The sequence below is a fragment of the Egretta garzetta genome, unplaced genomic scaffold (assembly GCF_000687185.1).
Source record: "Egretta garzetta isolate BGI_Z169 unplaced genomic scaffold, ASM68718v1 scaffold668, whole genome shotgun sequence".
NCBI lineage: Eukaryota > Metazoa > Chordata > Aves > Pelecaniformes > Ardeidae > Egretta > Egretta garzetta.
Window position 1 is genome coordinate 21672 of NW_009260411.1, and position 21385 is coordinate 43056.

General features: G+C 46.5%; 1 protein-coding gene across 13 annotated transcripts in view; it reads right to left on the bottom strand.

Moving 5' to 3' along the window:
• The window catches only part of POGZ (pogo transposable element derived with ZNF domain), a 34986-nt gene extending 13613 nt beyond the window's left edge, over window positions 1-21373 (bottom strand). For 3 of the 13 annotated variants that reach the window (XM_035899140.1, XM_035899137.1, XM_035899132.1), the window contains exons 1-3: window positions 21162-21372; window positions 11249-11373; window positions 9278-9439 (exon numbers count right to left, since the gene is read on the bottom strand). In XM_035899140.1, coding sequence (XP_035755033.1) covers window positions 9278-9439; window positions 11249-11372 — 286 coding nt within the window. In that variant the 5' untranslated portion in view covers window position 11373; window positions 21162-21372. The other 10 variants (XM_035899136.1, XM_035899135.1, XM_035899134.1 and 7 more) reach the window with 9 other exon arrangements.
• Window positions 21374-21385: the final 12 nt, after the last annotated feature.

Consider the following 21385-nt stretch of genomic DNA (forward strand, 5'->3'; position numbering starts at 1 on the left):
CCCCAGCAGACCAGCGGGGGGCTGGGGGGGCACAGCCGGGAGAGCTGGCCCCAGCTGACCCCAGGGGTATTCCATACCATAGGACGTCATGCTCAGCTTATAAAGCTAGGAGAAGAGGAAGGGAAGGGGGACGTTGGAGTGATGGCATTTGTCTTTCCAAGTCACTGTCACGCGTGATGGAGCCTGGCTGCCCTGGGGATGGCTGAGCACCCAGCTGCCCATGGGAAGCAGGGAATGGATTCCTTGGTTTGCATTACGTGTTAAACTGTCTTTATCTCAGCCCACGAGTTTTCTCACTTTTACCCTTCTGATTCTCTCCAGAGGGGGTATGTGAGCAAGCAGCAGGGTGGGGCCTGGCTGATGCCTGGCACTAAACCACTGGGAGAATACTGGGAAAACTTATGCTGAACCACTACAACCCCAGGCCTAGGATGTGTCCCAGAGGGAGAGCTACACTGGGAGTTTCCAAACAGCATGGACATCACAGGCCATCAGGGACACCTGAGACCGAGGGCTTCAGTTAACCGGGACCAGGAGGTCACAAGAATTCTGAAGTCCTAACTACAAGTGGCAGACAAACTTCAGCTTTAACAAAATAACAAAAAAAAAAAAAAAAAAAAAAAAAAAAACATCTGGATCACACCGAAGTCACAACATGCATGCAGCCTGTGTCACAAGAATATCTTACACTGGTTCAAAGTGCTCATTCCCTTGAATCAAGAGTGGAACATCCTGCTTGAGAAAAAGTTAAGATGGGAAGAGACAGGAGTCTTACCCGCTGAACTCAACATCCTTAATCCCACACAAGTTCTTCGGGATGAGAGCACGTTCATATAATTACAACCAACCAGGCTACTGCAGCATAGCAAGATACCACACGTCAGCCGAGACCTGCGCTCTGTGCAGGTGCTCCCAGCCAGTTTCATTTGGAAGCACAAGCACTCGGCTTAAAACGTCTTCACGGTGTTTTACACTGATGGATTTTATTTAGTACTTGCTTGTTTGACAGTAACTTGCACTTGATGCTGGGCAGCAGTAACTGGACTCCGTGCAGTTGTGCTGACACTGCTGTCGGGGAGCTCTAACAGCGGTGCTGCCCACCATCACGCCCAGGGGCATCTCCCTGGTGGATTTTCACTGTATGGGCTTCTACGGGCTTGCTGCTCATAGCCACAGCTGCCCAGTGACTCCCACGAGGTTCTGTCCTCAGGTGCACATCACCTCGTGAAGTTTTGACTGCTAACGTCCCACGACCACTGCCAGAGTCACCTAGTGCTTTCCATTACCTGCGGATGAAAAGGGTATCCCAGTGTTCTATGAACCACGAGCTGCGCAGATCATTCTACAATGGAGGTCTGCCTCAATGATTTGGGGTTTTTTTTGGTGGTAGGCTGCAACAAGTAGAATTGTTCAGTCATTTAAACAAAGCAAACTTTGCTTCTTCTGGTGCCTTTTTTCCTTGTGACATTCTTCTCTGCACAGTTGCCCAAGGGCTGTCTGTTATCTCTGACTACCCCCAGGAAAATCCACAGGGGTAACAAATGTTCATCAGTTTCTGGTCACCTCAGCTTGCACCAGCCCAGCAGATGCTTCCTGGCAGTTGGCTGTGTCCTTCAGTCAAGATCCCATTTGTCCCACGTGCACTCTCAGTTCCACAAGCTCTCACTTGCCAACCAGAGCAGACTTGCAGTATTTGCACAGAATGAGGGAATTCAACCCCAGTTGCTTCTGGCAACTTGGGGGAGCAATGTCACACCAAAACAAAGATCAGAAGAGTCTCCCATCTACTGCCAGTGCTTGCTGGCACCTGAGAGATGAGGAAGGAATTAAAAGGAATAGAAGAATGGATGAGGGAGGAGGCTGTGAATAAACATGCTAGTGAAAGATGGGATGAAATGGTCTACAACCACCAAGGTACTGGGTTCAGAGAGTGCAGAACAAACCTTTGCTACCGACAAACACTTCTGACGTTGTTCCCCTTCAGTGGCCTGGACGGATGGTCACAATTCTCTGACACCCCCTGACAACGCCCACTTTAACTCACAGCCAGACATTGTCTTTTCCACAGAAATCCACCTCAGTTTGCACACAGCGTGGATGACAGTCAGGGAACAAGTCAAAGCTGTGCCAGAAACGAGGTGATGTCTGCACGTGCCCGACTCTTGCACTGTGAATGATGGAAAACTGATGGGAGCAAGGGACCATTGAAGAGAGGGGGGATTGGTGCCCAAGGCTGCTGATTATCATCTGGAAAAAGCTGGCTCTTATTCCCTTAAGCAGTTTAACAAAAAAATTACTTTTTACTCTGCTGATCACCACATCTTCATCTCCCAAATGCCTGTTACAGGTGACATCTGGCCAGGTCTAAAGACAGCGAGGAGCTTACAACGGCGAGCGATCTGCAGGTATGAAATGCATTACCTCTTCTGAAGATCATGGGGGAGGGGAAAACAAAAAAAAAAAAATCAGGCCACAAATATTTCAAACTCAACTCCAGAAAATGAGCAGGATCCTTATTTGGGCTTCAATTCCCTCTTCCTCCATACCGTTCTTCCTCACAAAGTTTAGCTCATTCATGTATTGGTGTTTATGCACTACTCGATCCCGCTATTACTACAATCCATGTCTTGAGGATAAAGGGCTTCCAAGTCGGCAGAGGCAGGCACGATACAGGAAGGCCCACGGGAACCTTCCCATTGTAGATTTGCAGCTCAGTATGACACGAGACTGACATATTATCCAGGCTGTTTCGGGGCTACAAACCAGTCCAGCATTACTGAAGCTGCTGTTAAGAGGAAAGGGCTGCTGTACCCAAACAGCAAACATTTCCTGGGTAAATCCAGGAAAAGACCTGCTGCATGCCAAAATGTTCTGACCCACAGCCAAAACAGCTTCTTTTAATGGAAGATGCTTTACACTGACAGTCTGGATGCTGCCTGGCTCCTGCCTGGCAACCCTCAGGGTATATGATCCAAATGTTTTCCATGAAGATTACACTAGGCAGAAACAGCAGGGTAACAGAAGACTACAGCAGAAGGTTCAGATCCAAGCCACACAACTGCCTGGCCCACGCTGCATCTTGCCTCTCTTTAGCCAGCAGGAGGACTGCTGGAGAAGAGACACCAGTTCCCACTTCCAGAGCATGGGGGGAGGGAGCTTCAATCAGCGAACAGAACCTCAAACCGAGGCAGAGGATGGAGATGCTGAGATGTCATGAAGGCTAGCAGCCCATCTTTGACCATTTTCTTCTTTAGGATCAAAACCAATGAGCACGAACCCACTGCTCTCTGAACTCTGCGCGTGCTGTCTCCAATCGGAAGGATTCCAGCCTTTGCTGTTTCTAAAACAAGGTCTCTGAAGAGGGATGGGAAAGAGATAGGAGTGAATGAAAACTAGAGACAAATAGACTGGATTTGCAATCTTAAAAAAAATGCAGAGAGGTAATCCCTTCACAATACTCCTGAAAATAAGGCGATTATCAAAGAGAAGTGACAGAGCAGTTGAAGAAAAAGGAAAAAAAAAGAAAAAAGAATCTTTGGATAGTTCTATCAGGTTCTGAACGTTTACATCCCACCTAGTATCTGATGAAGGCCCAAATCCAGAGCATCAGATCATTCTCTCCTCCTCAGCGTCTTGAGGATCTTACTTGGTTGACAAGGAGCACACAGTCATTCCCCAATCTTTCAAGGAGTGGAGACCTTGCCAAACGCTGGAAATCTGTGACTGCAAAGGAGAGGTCTTACATTGCCACTCGAACGTCCATGAGAGATCCTGAAGGCTGAAGCTACGTGGACCTTGTGCTTAGTAGAGAGGCCACTGTGCAAGCTCAAGCGGTGCGACACTCAGGTTCCCAACTCCTTCTGGCACTCCTCTGGAGTTTACAAATAATCTGGGAAGACTTGTACTAATTTAACAAACAAAAAAGATGACTTTGGATTTAAGTCCATTTTAAAGCAGAGACCAGCTGACAAAGATCTTCTGGTCAAATCACTCCAATGATTTTGACTCTTTGCTCTGTGTGGACTTGGCAGGGCCCTGCCCTCTCCTGAAATGCTATCATTACTAGACAAAACAATACCAGAAGCATATATAAACACTCTAATTCCTTACCAGAAACTGCAGGTTCTTTTCAATGTGGCCAGGAGGGACACAGTTGTATGCCCAATTTTATTTTTCAGGCTTTGGTAGACTTTCATAAGTGAGAACGACAAGCCTTCTGCAGTAGCATGTCCAAGAGCGTGTAGTACTTCGTTTAGATTGCTTCCAAGGAGGTTTGTAAGGCTTCCACAGGTCCTGGAGCACTTTAAACTCACCGGCCAAGACAGATGTGCATAGATTCACTACTTCATCTAGGGAGAATGAGGAGACCATGGCAGAAATCAGCTGCTGGGAAAGAACAAATTACGTTCTTCTCTCTTCTCCTCCTGCCTCTCAAGTGTATGATTTTCCAAGTAGCTCGCTGGAAATGGCTTAATTGGCTTCTCGGAGGAGGGCGATTTAGACCTAAATGCCAGTTGATGAAGCAAGCCTCCTGAACAGCCCATTTAGTCCAGTGATCCTTGCGAATCCTAGGCCTCTTCCTACACTTCTGGAACTCCTCCTTGACTTCCAGTATGCTACCAGGAAGGCAGAATGTAGACATGTAGAAGAGGAGTTTCTTTATCCTCTCTCTCAACTAAGCACAGCAGAGACGCTCTCCTCTAAAGGAGAAGCCACTCTTGTCGGATGCACCCTGCATGTTCACAGGAGAATCTGGACTGAGAAAGCCTCTTTAATCTGATACTCCAGAAACCCCATACGGATGACAGCGTGACCTTCCTAGAGAAGAACACTAGTGCTGAGCCCGTCAACACATTACTCTGCACTGTGAGCCACTGAAGTGCAGAGGTAGGGACCTCAAAGGTAGAGCACACCACGCCATTGCTAAGGAGGCCATCGGTGCCGAGGCTCCTACCACTGACAATCCACAGCAAAATCAGCGATAAACCGTTAGGAGTGGTGTCAGCACGTCATGATTTAGAGGTTACCATACATGCAGACTTTGAATTCAACATTTGGGCATCAGTAAAGGTCCTCTCAGGCTTAGGAAGGGTAGACTAATAAGCCTGGGATGACTCAGTTCCTTGATGACTTTGTTCCCTGATGGATGGCCCTCGGCAGCCAGCACCGACAGCTGAGGGGCGAAGTGGCGCAAGGTAGGGACACAGTGTTAAGGCTTTAATGGCAGGGGGTTTGGGCATCAGGGGGAGTCGACTCACCACGGCACTCCCTGAGAAATAAGGGATTACGGGGGCCTGGGGCCAGACACTTGTAGGTATCTGAGGAGCCTTCCGTCATTTTTAGGAGAAGCAGCTTCAGGTGGCTCCTGTGCTCTCTGAATCCATTTCCAAAAAGCATGGCGGGGCAAGCACTGCTCCATGACATATCCTTCAAGACATGGGAGGCACAGGGAGCAGAGCTAAGAGAAGCTTCTGCCACACCACCACTCCCTAGACGACAGGCTAGCTGGGCTTGATGTAAACAAACATGGAAGTTTTGTCAAAAAGTGCAAGAGAGAGAAGTTATACGAAACGTTACGTACGGTTCAGGGGAGAGAGGGCTCACAGGGCAGTACACAGAGTACGCACGCACCGCAAGCGTCCTGTCACACTGATGCCGGCAGTCATTTAAACGCGACTTAAGTTTCCTCACTTCCCATCCTAACCTGACTTAACCACACATGGTTACACGTTTGCTGCATACTAAGTGTAAGTGCAGTATTTTCCTCTATAGTTTCTATATTTTCAGGACAAAAAGCACTCTGACTCTTGTGGTGAAAAGAATTACAGGAACATAAGTTATAGTTTTAACTGATGGTGGGATTATTAAAAAGCAGCCAAGCTGCCGGGCTGAGGTGCCGCATGGCGCCCATCTCATTTTCTTGTCAACAAGAACAGTGGATTTTCTGGACACGCGGACTCTGTGGGAACGGCCAGATGCATGTGTTATACCAGCTAGCTACATGCATGCATGCAACGTAAGAACTGGTTTGAGTGGGATACAGGTTCAGCTAAAAGCAATCAAAGGAAATTAAGGAAAGAAAAAAAACTAGGCCGAGCGTCACTTCACATATATTTAGCTTTCAGTCATTTTTCCTTTTATGTCCCAGTAATTTCAGACATTTTAAAACTAATCTGCAGAGAAAAATTTGGATGCAGCAGAAAGATGGAAAAAGATAAGCGAAAAGATATTTCCATCTTTAGCCTGGAAATCCTCTCGCTTGATTTTTGGACGTGGGGTCGTTTCTATCCAGCCCAGTACGCGCTCTTGCTCGGCTCATTTAGAGGAGAACCTGCGCTTTGTGCGCATCCACGCCCCGAAGTACAACACACCTCATGAGAAATTCAAGCACAGGTTTGTTAACATATGATCTTGAAAGTAAGATGTTGCCAACAAGGATGCTGGTATTTCAGAAAAGGATAAATTCTTGGTCCCCAGGCTTGCTTGTAAGTGAATTACATCCTAGAGGGGAAAAAACCCCAAAACAGAGCCCAACAAAACCTTACACTGGGAGAACGGACCGATTTAATGGGTCTTTTTCAGCCCTAGCTTGTAAGTCTCTTTAATTAATGTAAAACAAAATGCAAGATGACAGCCATGAGCGTAAAAAACAGATTGCTGAAAGCTGGGATGACTCCAGACATGGCTCATTTCGTGAGCGTTCCACACAGTCACAACTTAAACTGGGATGTGACCCTCAGTTACTGGGCCAGCAGAGACTGAAGAGGTGACAGATGTCCCCGTGGCACTTCGCCACTCAAAATCCTCGCTGGCGTCAAGCCAAAAAGGATTCCCCTGCAAGTCGAAGTCATGTCACGCGAGCTGGTAGTGACTCGATGGATACAATACCCAGGAAAGAAAAGGCTGTCCTGTAGGCTGAAGGATTTCGCTTGTATTGGTCCTGACGGCCAAGCCATCCTCTGCCGCACCAACGCAATCAAGAGCGGAATTTACTCCACCATAAAACTGAAGCACTCCAGAGATGCAAAGCCAAGCACGTTTCCGCATGTTCTCACCTACCAGCATCCACCCCAAAGCAGTTCGAAGTCTACCGCTCAGCGAAGAAGGGCCACGTGAGGGTGACCAGGAACACAGCACTACCAACAGCATGTCCCTCCCACCCATACAGAGTTTGTTTCCATCCCAGCAGATCAGGAACACACAAATATAACCCACACCATCAAGCTTACCCTGAAACACACAGCCCTAACCACAGCCTTGAATACTTTGCTGTTGAATACTTTCTTTTGACAGTGCTAACAGAGCTGGCCAAGCCGCCAAGTCATAAATTCTGCCTCTTTGGAAAGTAACGCTGCCTGGCGGCTGTAAAGGTCATCCCCTCCCTCCGCTCCTCCAAAGCACACCAACACACACCTCAGACTCTCAGAGTTTTTCAGCAGTTTAAGAACAGTTCTCTGATTAAACATTACTTAATAAATTCTACAAACCCTCCTTAACGGGCAGGAGGAGATCCCACCACGCAATACCGCAGCGTGAGGAGCGGGCAAGCCCAGCGTGGGTCCTGCAGCGGCACAAGGTGCCAAGGGCACATCTGGCAGGGCAATTCCTGGGCTAGCAGGCAGCCCAAACTGCACTCACCACTCAAGGCACTTCCGCAGCAGTAATTTATGGGTAATGACATACTACAGGAGATACACAAAAGAAAAAGGACTAGGGAAAGTGATAGGCGGCATCGCAGCAAGTAACATCCCTACCCGACTGCAGTTTGTAATGTCGGAGCAAGATCTGGAGGTGTTAGTTCCCCAATAGCTACCACTAATTCTGTTTGCAAACCAGAATAAAAGAATAAAAGCACAGAGCAGAAGGCAACCACAGGTAGCTATGCTCATGGCTTCGTTCCTCTAGTACAGGGCAGAGTGATTAATGTCTAGAAACAGAACCCCGGCTTTCTCCAAAGCCTGCAAGGAACTAAGCCATTAGGAAAACAGCTCTGTGTTCCTCTGAACTGTGCCACACACACTAAAAGACACTTCCAGCTAGCACTCCCGAGCCTCCAAGGCTCTCGCAGCCCCGAGAGGGCACAACCAGGCTGCGAGTAAGGGACTGAGAAAGGGAGACAAAACCATCGCCATTTGTTTTCTTCTTCAACCTACACTACATTGTCAAGTCAGATGATGGAGCCCTGGATTAGTTCCCAGAGCTTACCATGACCCTTATTTTTGAGACAAATACCAGGAGCAAAGAAGAAAGTTTCTCAGACTGCGGTAATGCTGCACAATCCTTGCCCATTTCAGGTGTGACAAAGGCCTACCCAAATTAGACTGCTGCACAAATCCCACTGGTGTTATGGGATCTGGGAATGATTTGGGTATCAGATTCAGTGGAGGCATATTTGAACTTGTCAGGAGAACATAAAAATAATCTGTTAATAACAATATATTTATCAGAAAAATATTTGTTTCAGGAGCCGCGCTTGTTTTTCTTTTTTTTTTCCTGTTAATCTAATTCTAGCACAGTGATATCACCAAGCCTTTATTAATTTCTTGTAATTGATTTAGAACATCTGTCTCAATTTGCTTTTATTAGTAAAGCTATGAAATATTCATCACAACTGTATTATGCAGTGATAGCCAATGCATTTGGAGTTCAGGATACTTTTAAGACACTCCCAAAGGCAGCCATTGCAAATCACAGATGGCATCTTCCTCATTACTTCGACGACCGATCAGATTTTACTAAGAAATGATGCAAAGACTTTTAGGTGAGCTTGACAAACATTTTCACAGCTCCTTAATCTCAAAGAATCCTAAACCCACTTAATATTTCAGTATATTAAGTTACTCGGAGAGATTGCTTAAGCTATCTCTGAAATGAAGCATGACAACCCTTTAAGAGCAGAAAACCCCCAGAATTATTCAGCCAACACGCCGGTTTGAGACATTTACTCTTGCAAAACGCATCATGATGTGCCAGGGTGACCCTGAGCAGTCAGGACCTTCATTTTATACCTTACCTGGAGGGTAACACTACCAATGGGGATTTCCACCAATGCGTAAGGACACTGGATTCACTCTGGAGTCGAAGAAAAGCAGCTGCTACTGCCTACAGCCTCTGCAAGTTTTAGCACAAGTCCCATCCAAACCCTGCCCTGATGCCTCCCTGTTCAGCCCGTGAAGCCTCACGTGCTCACGGCCCATGAGAGCGTGGCCGCAAACGAGCCTCACATTTCCCCTCTGCACCCCACACCGTGCTAAATCCTGAAGGCATTTCTGCTTACCATCGCTGCTCACAAATATTGTCACTAGCGTCTTCATAGCACTGTCACTATCCTGAGCCCCACTGCTACTGACTGACGTGGCTGCAGAGAGATTAGCACCTACGGATGCATGGGCACCAGCTGGCAGCAGGGCAGGAGCGGGCTGCAGGTTCCCTGAAGCTGCTAGAAAGGAATGGCATCGTTGTATTTAGAAAAAAGAAATAGAGACAGCAGTTTGTTTGTAGAGACACCGCCACACACACTGCTTGGCTGTACTGCCACAAAGTGGCACCTCTAGCTCCGTACAACAGCCCACCCTCACTTCCAGCTTCTTCCCTTCTTCATTTTCTATCAAGCGGCACAAGCAAGAGAAATCCAACTTACTCAAGACCGCTGTTAGTTTTACGCCCATTCCAACCCATCCACGACCAAATCACTTTGTCCTTCCCAACACCCTCCTACCTTGACGCCTCTAAACTCAAAGTAAGCTCCTTCTAAACCTGCCCTGGTAGAGAGGCCAGAGGCAGCAGGCGCCAGCAGGCAGCCGTAGAAGCATACCCTTCCCTAGGCAGAGACAGCCTCATTCTACTCGCCTCCAGTTATCAACAAGCCTTCTGAAGCCCCGACTGCTGAATACTTCCACAGACACCCCGTATACAGCCACGAGTTGTGAGGAACAGCAGCGCTGCCTCCCATGAATGCTCCCGCAGCACTTCACACTAGGATCAGCTTAGGATCACAGCAGTTGGAAACACGAGATGTTGAACCCCCATCATTAGTTATGCCTGGCCTGCGACAAGACATAGACCCATCTCAACTCCAGATATTAAGCTGATGCTTTGCTTCATCTTGACCAAGAAAAAGGCAATTGAAATGGCTGAACAAAAGCCTCACTTATTAAACATGCCAGCCTACCTCACCCACACACATAGCTGGGGTAAGAATTCTGTTTTCCATGCACCAGACTCAAGTCCCTCAAAGGAGCAGTGAATAAAAGTCATGGTTCATTTACTCACAAATTGTGAAGTGCTCGCCATCAAGGTTCAATTTGTGTGAGATAGGTATACGCACAATGGCCCAACTCACTGTGCTGATACCAACAGGAATCCATCGGGAAGTACCGTCCTTGTATCTTTACTCATTAGGGTTCCATTACAAACTGAATGATTATATAGCATCTGCAAAACAAAGCCTCCCGTCTGGCAATTACCACTTTCTGAGTCTGAATTTCTCATTATTTGAGACAACTGGTGGATAACAACACACTCTGACCTGCCCATTAAATGCAAACTCTGAATATCAAAGTTATGCATCTTTCCATTGCAGTAGATGGGGAAAAAAAAAAAACCTGAAACCAAAAAACCCAACTGAAACTGATTGCATCAAGTCATGAGTTAAATAAGTAATAATAAACTAAGGTTAATCTCACTAGTTTGACTACATAAGCTAAGTCACCGGAAATATAATTCACCAGTAAAATACCCGACTGCCTCACTCATTTCCAGACTGCTAGAAGGATCCAAAGTCACTCACCGCTGCATGCTGACACGCACTAAAGCACTTTGCAAAAGAGAAAGCATCGTCTTCTACGTAAATTATCAATTCCCTACTTTTAAGAAACTACTACTTTGGCCGTAGAACACTAATAACGTAGCCAAAGTTCCCTTCTCATTTTTTAAATAGGCCGCCCTTTCCAACACCTGCAAACCCCTTACTTCTGCACAGAGTTAAAAAAAAAAAAGCTGTTTCCTGCCCCCTAAACTACTCCCAGGACACCTGGCCTCATGCAGCACCCCCATCCTCTCAGCTCTACCCAGCACCCAAAGCTCTGCTCACAAATAGAGACATGGAAATCGGTTACACGACTCATTAACAGGTTTTTTAGCTATCAAATAAGACCACTTACTGGATAGGATGCAAGCAATCACTGCCATTTCCCTTTAATTTTAACACTGATAACAGGAATAATTCTAGACTAAAATAGTTAATTACCCGTAGCAGTTTTATCAACTGAATTATAATCCTCAACAACAGAATCTTCAATCACATCACTGATTTTCTGCCATGGTTCCAGCTCCTCCTCCTCACATTCCATAAAAAGGTCCGTGTCCGCCATCCTGCAAAGGGAAAAGAAGAGAAACCTTTATTGGAAAACTGTTTTGTCGGGCAGCAAAAGTCTCATTATAAGACAAATTCTAATGCCAGAAATATGAACAGTGGTTTTATTTCCTAGTACTCCAAAGAAAAAACCCGACTCCACATCCTACTTTAATAGCCTGTGTTTCCTTTTCAGATAAATCTGTGAAGCTGGTGCTGAAAACCCCTGGTTTTGACTTAAAATTGCAGTGGTTTTGTCTCTCCTACATAAGAAAGCCAACCCAACAGCTCTGGAATCACAGGTCACCACCCCAAGGCCCCAGCACCTTTAAATAAATTAATAACTGTGACTGAAAGAAGGAAGAATCACATTTTTTTGTTCTGTTTGTGGTTTTGAATATTCTAGGACTACTGCCAACACACGTGACCGAGACTGAGTATCCAAGCTTAAACGAGTCAAAAATGGGTGCACAAGTGTGCGAACAGGCCCCAGCGAACCTCGGCCGACCCCTGCAATCGAACCCGCCTGGACCCAAGCCCCCGCACGCTCCCCCGGCTCCTCATCTTTCTTGCAGCAGGGAATACGACAGCCAGCTAGGAACTATTCCAAAGAAAAAAAAAATTAAATAAGGGATTTTCTGCAGCAAGATCCATAGCTGTCTTTCAACTCACAGGAACGTTCCCTCGACTTCCAGAGTAAGCACCCGTTTCACCTTTCCTCTGCTACTCCCTACTGGCTATCCCCATTCCCATGGTTACTCAGGGAAAGGCCCAACAGACCATTCCAGCCCATCCCATCTCCTCACCAGTCTGTCTCCCTCCTTCTTGCCACCCATCTCTAAAACATCTCTTTTAGCTACGTCTTTGCCAGACAGGGGAGCAGAAACAAAAGCAATTACATAAGCAGGGGGTGTATCACCGCTAATTAAGGACTTGATAACGTTATAATTCGCAGTGTTACTTTTTGCTCCACTATTTACAGATCTTCCCACTTTTTTCGCTTTTCTGAGCCCCACCACACACAGAAGACAAGTTTTTAGGATCTGCCTACAGCAAAAGTCAAGCGTTTTCTCCCAGGACTGTAGCTCATCTGGACCTCTGATCTATAAATCTGTGTGTCTTTAAAACTTAAGAGTCCAATTACACACGCAGACCATCAAGCCAGAATTAAAGCCACGATGATTCACAGTTATCAATCGTCTCAAGTGTCCTACAGGAGATCTCTCTCAGAAGGTTGGAAAGCTGCCACCACAGGTCTCCAAAAAAACTGCTTTTCCCTACCATGACTGAGATGGAATCAGCGGACACAGCCCCGCAGTCACACTTTGACAGCCAACAGCCACTGAACCAGTGTGGAGAGGGGCTCTTTCCCAGACCTGGTCTTGCATGGTTTCAGGACTTGGCTGTTTCCAGAACTCATTTATAAGTGATGCTTATGCAAATTTTTAATTCTCCTTAATAATACATTTAGGAGTCTTTAACCGATATTACTAATTCTAGAAGCTCAGTTGCATTTTTAAAAGAAGTAAGGATTATTATAGGAAAGACGACACCACAAACCCTGGATTTCCCAATTTCCCACCTGGGTTATAGTAAAACAGAATCGATTCTTCTACCGACGGCCACCAGAAAGGCCGGTGAGCAGAACACATGGCACTTCTGCGCTGTAAGTGAATGGGAATCACGAGGTCTAGAAGGGATTTTGCTCTTCTTGATTACATTTTGGTGGCAAAAGAGACTGTTACGATTGCATTTTGTCATCTCTGCTACCATTTGACAGCCATATAAATCCGATGAGAAATTCCGAGGCAAACTGGCCAAAGCAAACAGCTCATAATAGGGGACAAGCAAGAAAATAATCCAACTCGTGTGCAGGCAGCTGTGTTTTCAAGAGCTACAGACAACAGCGAGGACCAGAGGCTCACACACAGCGTAACATTTATTAACCCACTGTTGAAAAACTAGAAGAGACCGAGCTTTAAAATGTAAGATGGATTAAGCAACCACAGAGCAATTAAATTGTAAGTCCCATATCATTAAGCTATGCCTACCCATCTTATCCTAACACAGCCCTAACTCTGGCCAAGCGAGCGCTCGATCTGCTATAAACTTCAGCTTGCAAATCAGTCTAAAGCTAGGATTTAACAGGAGCGGCTGCTTAGGCTGCGGATGCAACCACCTCGTGCAAACGCAGCCTAAATTCTCATTTCTGTTGTGCCACACGAGCTGTAAAAATGCAGAAGCGGGACCACCAGGAATTTCCTGCAATACAACACGAAGCCAAACCAGAATTTTGGCGCGTGTCGATCTGAAGTAACTCTCTCAACTAGGTAAGCCTCAAAAAAACCCCCTCCCACCAACAAACCCCTAAAAACTTGTTCTTGTTGGCCGAGTTCTAACTGCCAGCACGTGCTTTTGAAGCAGCACATAGCACTGTTGTCCTCAAGACCGAGGCAGCCTCTCAGGCTCTCATCCTTCTGCGCTGTACTTGCCTAGAAAGTATTTGCAGAGCTGATGCTGGAGTCGCAGGATGGTGTTTTACTAAGAAATACTCATTTTAGTTTTATGCTTGGTTCTACTAATACCTGTAATTCTCACTTCCCAATTACGCTTTTGAAGCACAGTAACATTCATTTTAAGAACAAGAACGATATTTAAAGGAAGCCCATCACACCACTCGCGTTCCGTAGCTGATCTTCTTTTGCTCCCCACTTCCGCCACCTTCCTATCGATGAAAGAGTCAAAGTCATTCGCCTCAGGCTGCACACAACTCCGAACAACGAGTCCTGCCATCGCTCCGACGAGGCTGCGGAGCAACAGCACTTTGCACTGAACCACTTTATGCCTATTCACACATACTGCCAGCCTGAAATAGTTAATACAGCTATCCCCCTGCCTCACAATTTTGCGTATTTATAACGCAGAATCTTAAATAACACGGCAAATAAAAACATTTCTGCATAATTTCACTTTATATTTCTATGAAATCGGATTTGCCCTTCCTTTAAAGGACAAAGAACCCCCAAAGCCCAACCCATCTCACAAATAACTCACTCCTACCAAGGCTACTTCTTGTAGTCTTGGGAGGACCGAAGGGGATTGCTCAAATTGCGGGTGTTTATGGGCTTGTTCAGCTACCAGGAAAAAGTCATGGCAGAGAAATGTTATCCAGTCCTGTGAAGGGAAGTACAAAGAGTCCTGTTTCTCAGGTAGAACAAAAGACAATTTTTTTCTCACTGTTTCAAGTCCTCCTCAGTCAAGTTCTAGCCTAAAAAGCACACTTGCAGCAACTTTAAACGACCTTGCTGTCCCCGAGCGCTCTGCTATCGTGTCCAGAGGTGCAAGCACATCTCCACTGCTGTTTCTGCTCGCTCTTATCAGACCTTCCCAGCCGAGTAACGGCTCCCGCCTGCCCAACCCGCCCCGGGAGCAAGTTACCAGCAAGCAGAGGGACACTCAGCGGTTCCTCACGCAAAATGCCACGGCTGTGCTCTGCACGCTGTAACGCTGCCTGGAGCACAGCGGGGAGATAGACTTAAACCAGCTGGAGACCAGAAGAGAGCTAGAAAATGCAATCCTCAAGAAAAGATGGAATGATAGAGGAGATTACTGAAGCGTGGTAACCCTCAGGTACGTAGAGGGGTATTGCAAAGTGGAAGGAAGAGATCTGTTCTCCAGCCTGTGATGGAAACCAGAAACGAAGGGCTCAAAGTGAAGAACAGATGATTCCAGCTTGGACACCAAAAAACCTTCCAGGAATAAGGATGAAGCAGTGCAAAGGCTGCCCAGGGAAGTCAGGAGGCTTCCAGCTCCAGGTGCCCCTGGGAACGGGCAGATCTGTAAGAGAAGGTGTCTGATTCTGTAAGGAGGTAAGGTGGGTTAAGTGTCTTGCTGGGGACATTTGAGGCTCCAGTTTTCTACAGCACCGTGCAATTCATGAACTCAACAAGCATTACCAGGCATTTCTGCGCTACTGCAAACCAGCAAGCATGCTCGAGTTGTGACACCGAGGCTTTTGCTACAGAAGCAATTAAATACTCCTGTAACAGTTAACTCTTCATCTTGTTGAATACACAAAACACCACTAATAAATACAGCACATAAACCAAATTACCCCAAACTTAACACATCCAAATTCCTGCTCACGAATACTGTATGGAGCAGCAGTTGTTCCTGTGTCCATTAAACTTCTCACAGAAACATACGCCTAGAACTAGCCTTAGTAAAAGGTCCTGTAATCAACGAGAAAAAGGAATGGATTAAAAAAAAAATAAAAATCAAGCCTCTGACTTGTCAAATAAAATTACATCAGTATAATTTTTTTAAAAAGAAATCAAAGAGTATTGTAATCATCCTAATATACAATTAACCAAGTGCATTACACTAAGCATGAAAAAGCTCACATTCTCCACAGCACCCATTACCTGTGTGCTTCAAAGACATTACCAGCTTCTTCATTTACATAAAACCTGCAATGTGTAAAAAATTTTATTAACCTTATCTCAAAGGTGGGAAACAGAGTTCAGTGAAATTAAGCGACTTGCCAAAGATTCTACCAGCAGCAAGTGGCTTAGAAATAAAACTTGAGATGCCCAGCCCCTGTTCACATCATTGAACACAAACTCAAACTTCCTCCTGTGCTGTTAAAAAAAAAGAGAAAAAAAAAAAAAAAAAAAAAAAGAAAGAGACACACAGTAACCCAACCACACGACGAAAATAATTTCTGAATGACAAATGGCAGGAAAATAGATTCCAAGAAATGAAGCTGTGAAGTACGGGTTTATGCTAGAGATCTGCTTAACAGGGGAAAGCAAGAATCAAAGAGCCTTAAGTATTATTTTCTCTGCCTCTTCACATAAACTTTTTTTCTAATTACAAGATCTTAGTAAAACCAAGAAAAATCTCATATGAGATACACTAAAATCCTGAGTGGGCAGCCATTACGCTGATCGATAGCTACGTATTTATGATTTTTCAATACTCATCTTTCACAGAAACATCTAGAAAAAAATCCTCCATGAAGCTCCTAGGACAAAGCTTCTCTTGGCTGGCAGAAGGGGCGATGCTCACGACAGTCACTATTTGTCTGGAATCGTGTTACTGCCCGCCAGGCCAGCGGCAGTGCCGTAGCACTAGTGATGGGCGGGCTATAAATAGGCTGGATAAATAACCTGCTCTATTAATTAAAGCATGCGCATATGTCTGCCCAGGAAGGGTAGAACTCCAGAGGAAGTCTTTGCACGCATTGTTAAAAAAAAAAAAAAAAAGTATTCTTCAACACCTCATAATTATTCAAAAGATGCAAAGACAAAATGCTGAAGAGACTGTAGTTACAAGCGTCTTTTGACACCAACTTACATCATGCAAGTAGTATTTCATCTGTTCATATCAACCCAACTAAGAAAATGTCTCCTCTCTTCTATAATGTAACAGCTTTGTTTTTCAAAGCTTTGATCTTGAATATTTTTGTATGTAAGAAGCCTTTGCTCAATAAAATGATTAATCCCAGTGATAAATACTCTACATTTAGCTTTTCAGTACATAGTTGGCAGATGCTTGGTTGAAAAATATGGATGCCAAAAAAATTTAAAAAAAAAAAAAAAAAAAAAAGACAAGAGTGTTCTAGACACACTGCAAGAAATAAAGCCTTACAGACTGGGAGGTATTTCCTCTCCCCTTACGCTAGAAAACAGGAGAAGACCTTCAGGGGAAGGGGCAATACGGCACTGTTGGCCTTACACCGCTAACGGGCACGACTGCGAGGCACAGACCCTTCATTTTTCGTCAGCTGATGGGGTTCGTACTCCCTGGGCCGTACAGGGGTAGAGCCAACAGCCACTCAACCCTTGTAGCAGAAGGCCAGCCACCCGATCACATTCTCCAACCAACGTGATCACCGTCACCAGGGGAAATCCAACAATAAGCATTATTTATTTGCATACAACGAGACAGATTACCCTGTCATCAGAAGTCTTTTTCTTTTCTCCTGTGCCTCGCTGCAAAAAGAGTAAAATAAAAAATTCTCCCCTGTAACTTCAACCGGAACGTGGAATCCAAGATCCAATTGCATTTATCTATCACTAAACCACTTGCACGTAGTTGGAGGCGTAGCAGATGCAATCCCCACAGGCTCTCCTGATTTCCTCAAGAGACAACGAGCAGGCAGGACGTTGTACTCTGGCTTAAGAGATCGCTGGCACTTTCAGTCTTCAAAACCATCTCCATGAACAAAATAAACACTTAGCCCAGTTTCTGCACTGAAATGAGGTGGCAAACAAAGGGCACGGGTACCCAGTGCCAGTTTAACTCAGTGAATTCACCGACTCGGGGCGATGCAAGCGGAGAGAATGGGGTCCCGAGTGCTTTCTGTGATCTAAGGCACCTGTGAATAGCAGGTTTGGCACGGCAGCTGCAGAGTAAGGCAGCTGTGTCTCATTGAAGTGATCTCCCAAAGATGTGTGGTTATACATTTACAGCTTCATTCACAGCTTGATAGTATTTGACACAAAGCAAACAAGTTATGACATACATATGCTGGATATACACACACGCTTCCTTTTAAAAAGGACTTCAAATTAATGACTTGTTCGCAGCGTTCGTCAAAATTCAGACGATGGGATGCGGTACTCTGGCTGCATAAGCTTCACTTTCTAAGGCTTTTAATTAAAAAAATGTATAAATAAATCGGTACTTGTCAGGGCACTGCTGGTGGCCCAATTTCTGCCTACTGGGCGAAATCATCTGCGACACAATCAGTCTTGAGGGCACACGAGCAGGTCGGAAATAAATACGAACTCGATGACACAGGTGACTTGGTAAAGCAAAAAGCTGAATTCTGTTTGAAGACGGAACAAAGAGAGGAACAGAGAGTATTACCCCAGAGGGACAGAGACTACTACCCCGGACTTCACCCCGTCCTCCCTCCAGCACGGTGTTACCCACAGCGGTACGAATACCACCACGTGCTTGGCTGGCAAGGAAGAGTTCACCAGCCTCGTGCAGCTCAAACGCGGGAGCTTTTGACAGAGCAGCGAAGAACCCCGGAACCTCCGCTCCCGCCTCTCGCTCCCCAGCCCAGACCTCAGCTGCTCCTGCTGCCTTTCTCCAGGCAGGAACGAGCTCCAGACAGAGATTTACGCTCTGACCATCACAAGATGGGTAGCAAATTCAGCAATTTTAGGTAACAGATATCCTAATCTTAAAAGACATCCCCAAGCCTTCACAAGTCCCAGTGCCAAGCGTTACTCACATCTTCCAAAGAGAACGTGCAGCTTCAGGTGATTTTTACAACTTAAAAACCCCCAAGTGAATACGCAGTGAGCACCAACCCGAGGGTCAGCACGTAGCATTAACATACTGCTATTTTTTTTTCTTTTTAGAAGAAAAAAGTCCCCACTGACTCCAGTGGGGAACCCATGCTCACAGGTGACTGTTGGTGATGAAGGACTGAACAAAGTCAAGGGAATGATGAGGGAATAGTTTATGAACTTTACAGATGGGCCTTGCATCTTCCAAAAGCCTACGACTAACAGGCTTCATCCCAAAGGTACTTCCGCAAGCCCTCCCACAGAGCCTCCACCGTATCACCGACGCTACGCCTGGCAGCACAGCCGTTTGGGACGGAGCTGGCAGAAGGAAGCCCCGCCACACAGAGAAGTGCCTGCAACGTATCCGCACAGGGAATCCCTGCGACCGCCCCCCAAGAGAAGACACTGCGGGCTGGCATCAGGCTTACGGGGAAGGAGGAGGGAACCCCCCCAGGGCAAACCGCATCCTACCGAAAGACTGCGCCGAGGGAAGGGGGCTGCTCTACCCTGCAACGCAAGGCGCAGGTCGGCTGCGCACCAACTACATCGCAGAAGGTTGCATTTTTCGCGCCAAGCGTATAAACTTTCTTCATCCTTCCTGCCAAAGGTTTGTCACTTCTGATGCTGGTTCAGATTTGCCACTGAAGATTCAACTGCAGCATGGTTATAACGCTATCGATACCCCCAACTAGGAAACAACCTCCTCCTCCTCTCCTGTCAGTCCAGAAAAGAAAATCTAAACTCGAAGATTGAGGGTCTGTCTTTAAGAGACCTACAAACAAGCTTGAGGAGATGATTCAATGCAATTAAACGTGCAAGTCAACTTCTCCCGTCCAAGTTCTGCTTCTGAACAGCCACTTCTCTCCGTCGTGTCTTCCCCGGTGCACATGCAGCCTCAACAGAATTGCCCTCTTGTTATTCATTTTCTAACTTACTTTCGGTAACTTGTACTTAACGGCAAGGAACATACCCTAACTTTTTAAGAACCTAGAAACCTGACGAGGTTACGTTAAATGCAAATGAATCCTGCGATAAAGGTTTCTGCTGTCAAGACATGCTGCCCTACAAAAAGATAATGCTCCTCAGCGGCTTTTAATGACTAACTGGCACAGCCTAAAGCTGATACAATCTAAGCGATGAAAACACACACTGGAGGATGTTTTCATCGCCATTTATATGGCTATTCATCGCAAGCAACCTCTCCAGAAGAAGAGGGGAGGCGAAAGGCACCACGCAAGTTGAATGCCAGAGTTCAACAGTTACATCCTTCAGGCCAAGGTAAATTTACTTTTTGTTGACTGATGTGGTTGACTTGACTTTGCTGGGTACAGAAATAATTTCAAAAGGCATATTGCGCTTCCTATGAACGCTATCATTTAAAGCCCTATATGTTTTATGAAAGGCTTTGAAGTGTGTGATGCCTACTAATTAAAATGTATTATTACATACTCAATTATAATGATTGTTATCTACCTTAAAGTTTGAACCACCAAGCGATGACAACAAACCGCTGATGAGTTGTCTCTACAGACTGGCTTAACGCTTTGGGCATATTTTGTGAGCACGGGCTACCTTGAGGCTTCTCAAGTCCAAGAGGGTGCCCGTAGCTAACGTTCCTGCAAGGGGCTCTGCTGTGAGCAGACAGCGTGGAGCACTCCGCTCCTGTCAGCGTGGATGCAGAAGACAGTTGGAGGTTCTCTGGCCGTATCTAAGCAGCTGTGGGGATGGCGCACACAAACAACGTAACCGTATACATCCACAAACACCAGACCAACTGTAAGTAACATTTGCAGAACCCCACACCCAGACAGAGCTTAAAGCGGCGACGGAGAGCAAGCTCTCTGGGCAGGCAGCCCCAGAGGCCAGCCTTATGCACGCTAATGGCTGTACGACAGAGAGAGGTGTGTGTGCAGCAAGCTCAGCTTCACGTTCAAGGATAAAAATTAACTGCAGCAACCTGAAGCTATGAGACGGCACACACGGAGAACCAGAGTAGCGAAGAGGCGCAATTCCTAGATCCTTGCAAAGTATTTCCTAAAAGCAGTAACAGAGCCCCCCAAAATCGCTCGCTCCTGCCCCATTTGGTATGTCTGGGTGACAGCTGGAACTGCTGCCAAGTTAATAAAAATAAAGCTGTGTGTGTTGTCATGTGTTGCGCGTTTTCTGCAAGGGTGTTGGGCAGCAGGCTTCATGCCTCTCCTTCACCGCCACACATGCTTCGTGTCGCATCCCAGCCAAGGGGAAGACGCCGAGGATGTCCTAACGCAGCAGCCTGGGTTCCCCAGATATTCAGAAGCGCGGGACCGCAGCAAGGGCCGGGCAAACATCTCCACGACACCAAACACCTCATTTTTAGTATCTGTCGCCAGAAGAAACAGCCATGGGGTATTCCGCATGAGCCGTTCAGCGAGCTCAGCCTTTCTCCAGAAGAACCTGCTAAACCGAATTCCTCGCCCAGCAATGGGGCAGGCGAGCGGGCGCGTCGGGGGCACGCTGCTTACCGGGGAGAAAGCGCTGGCCAAGGGCGGCGAGCGACCCAGGAGCTGTCGTCAGCGTAAGGGGACGGGGCAGGCGAGGAGGCATAGGGAGAGGGCCTGCAAGCTCAGGGGAACAAATGAAAGGAAGAGTTTCCCCTCTACAGATGCGCTCGGGAAGAGCCCCTTCCAGCGGCGCCGAGACCCCTCGTCACCAGAGGGTGACACCGGAGGGGGACAGCGGCGGGGCA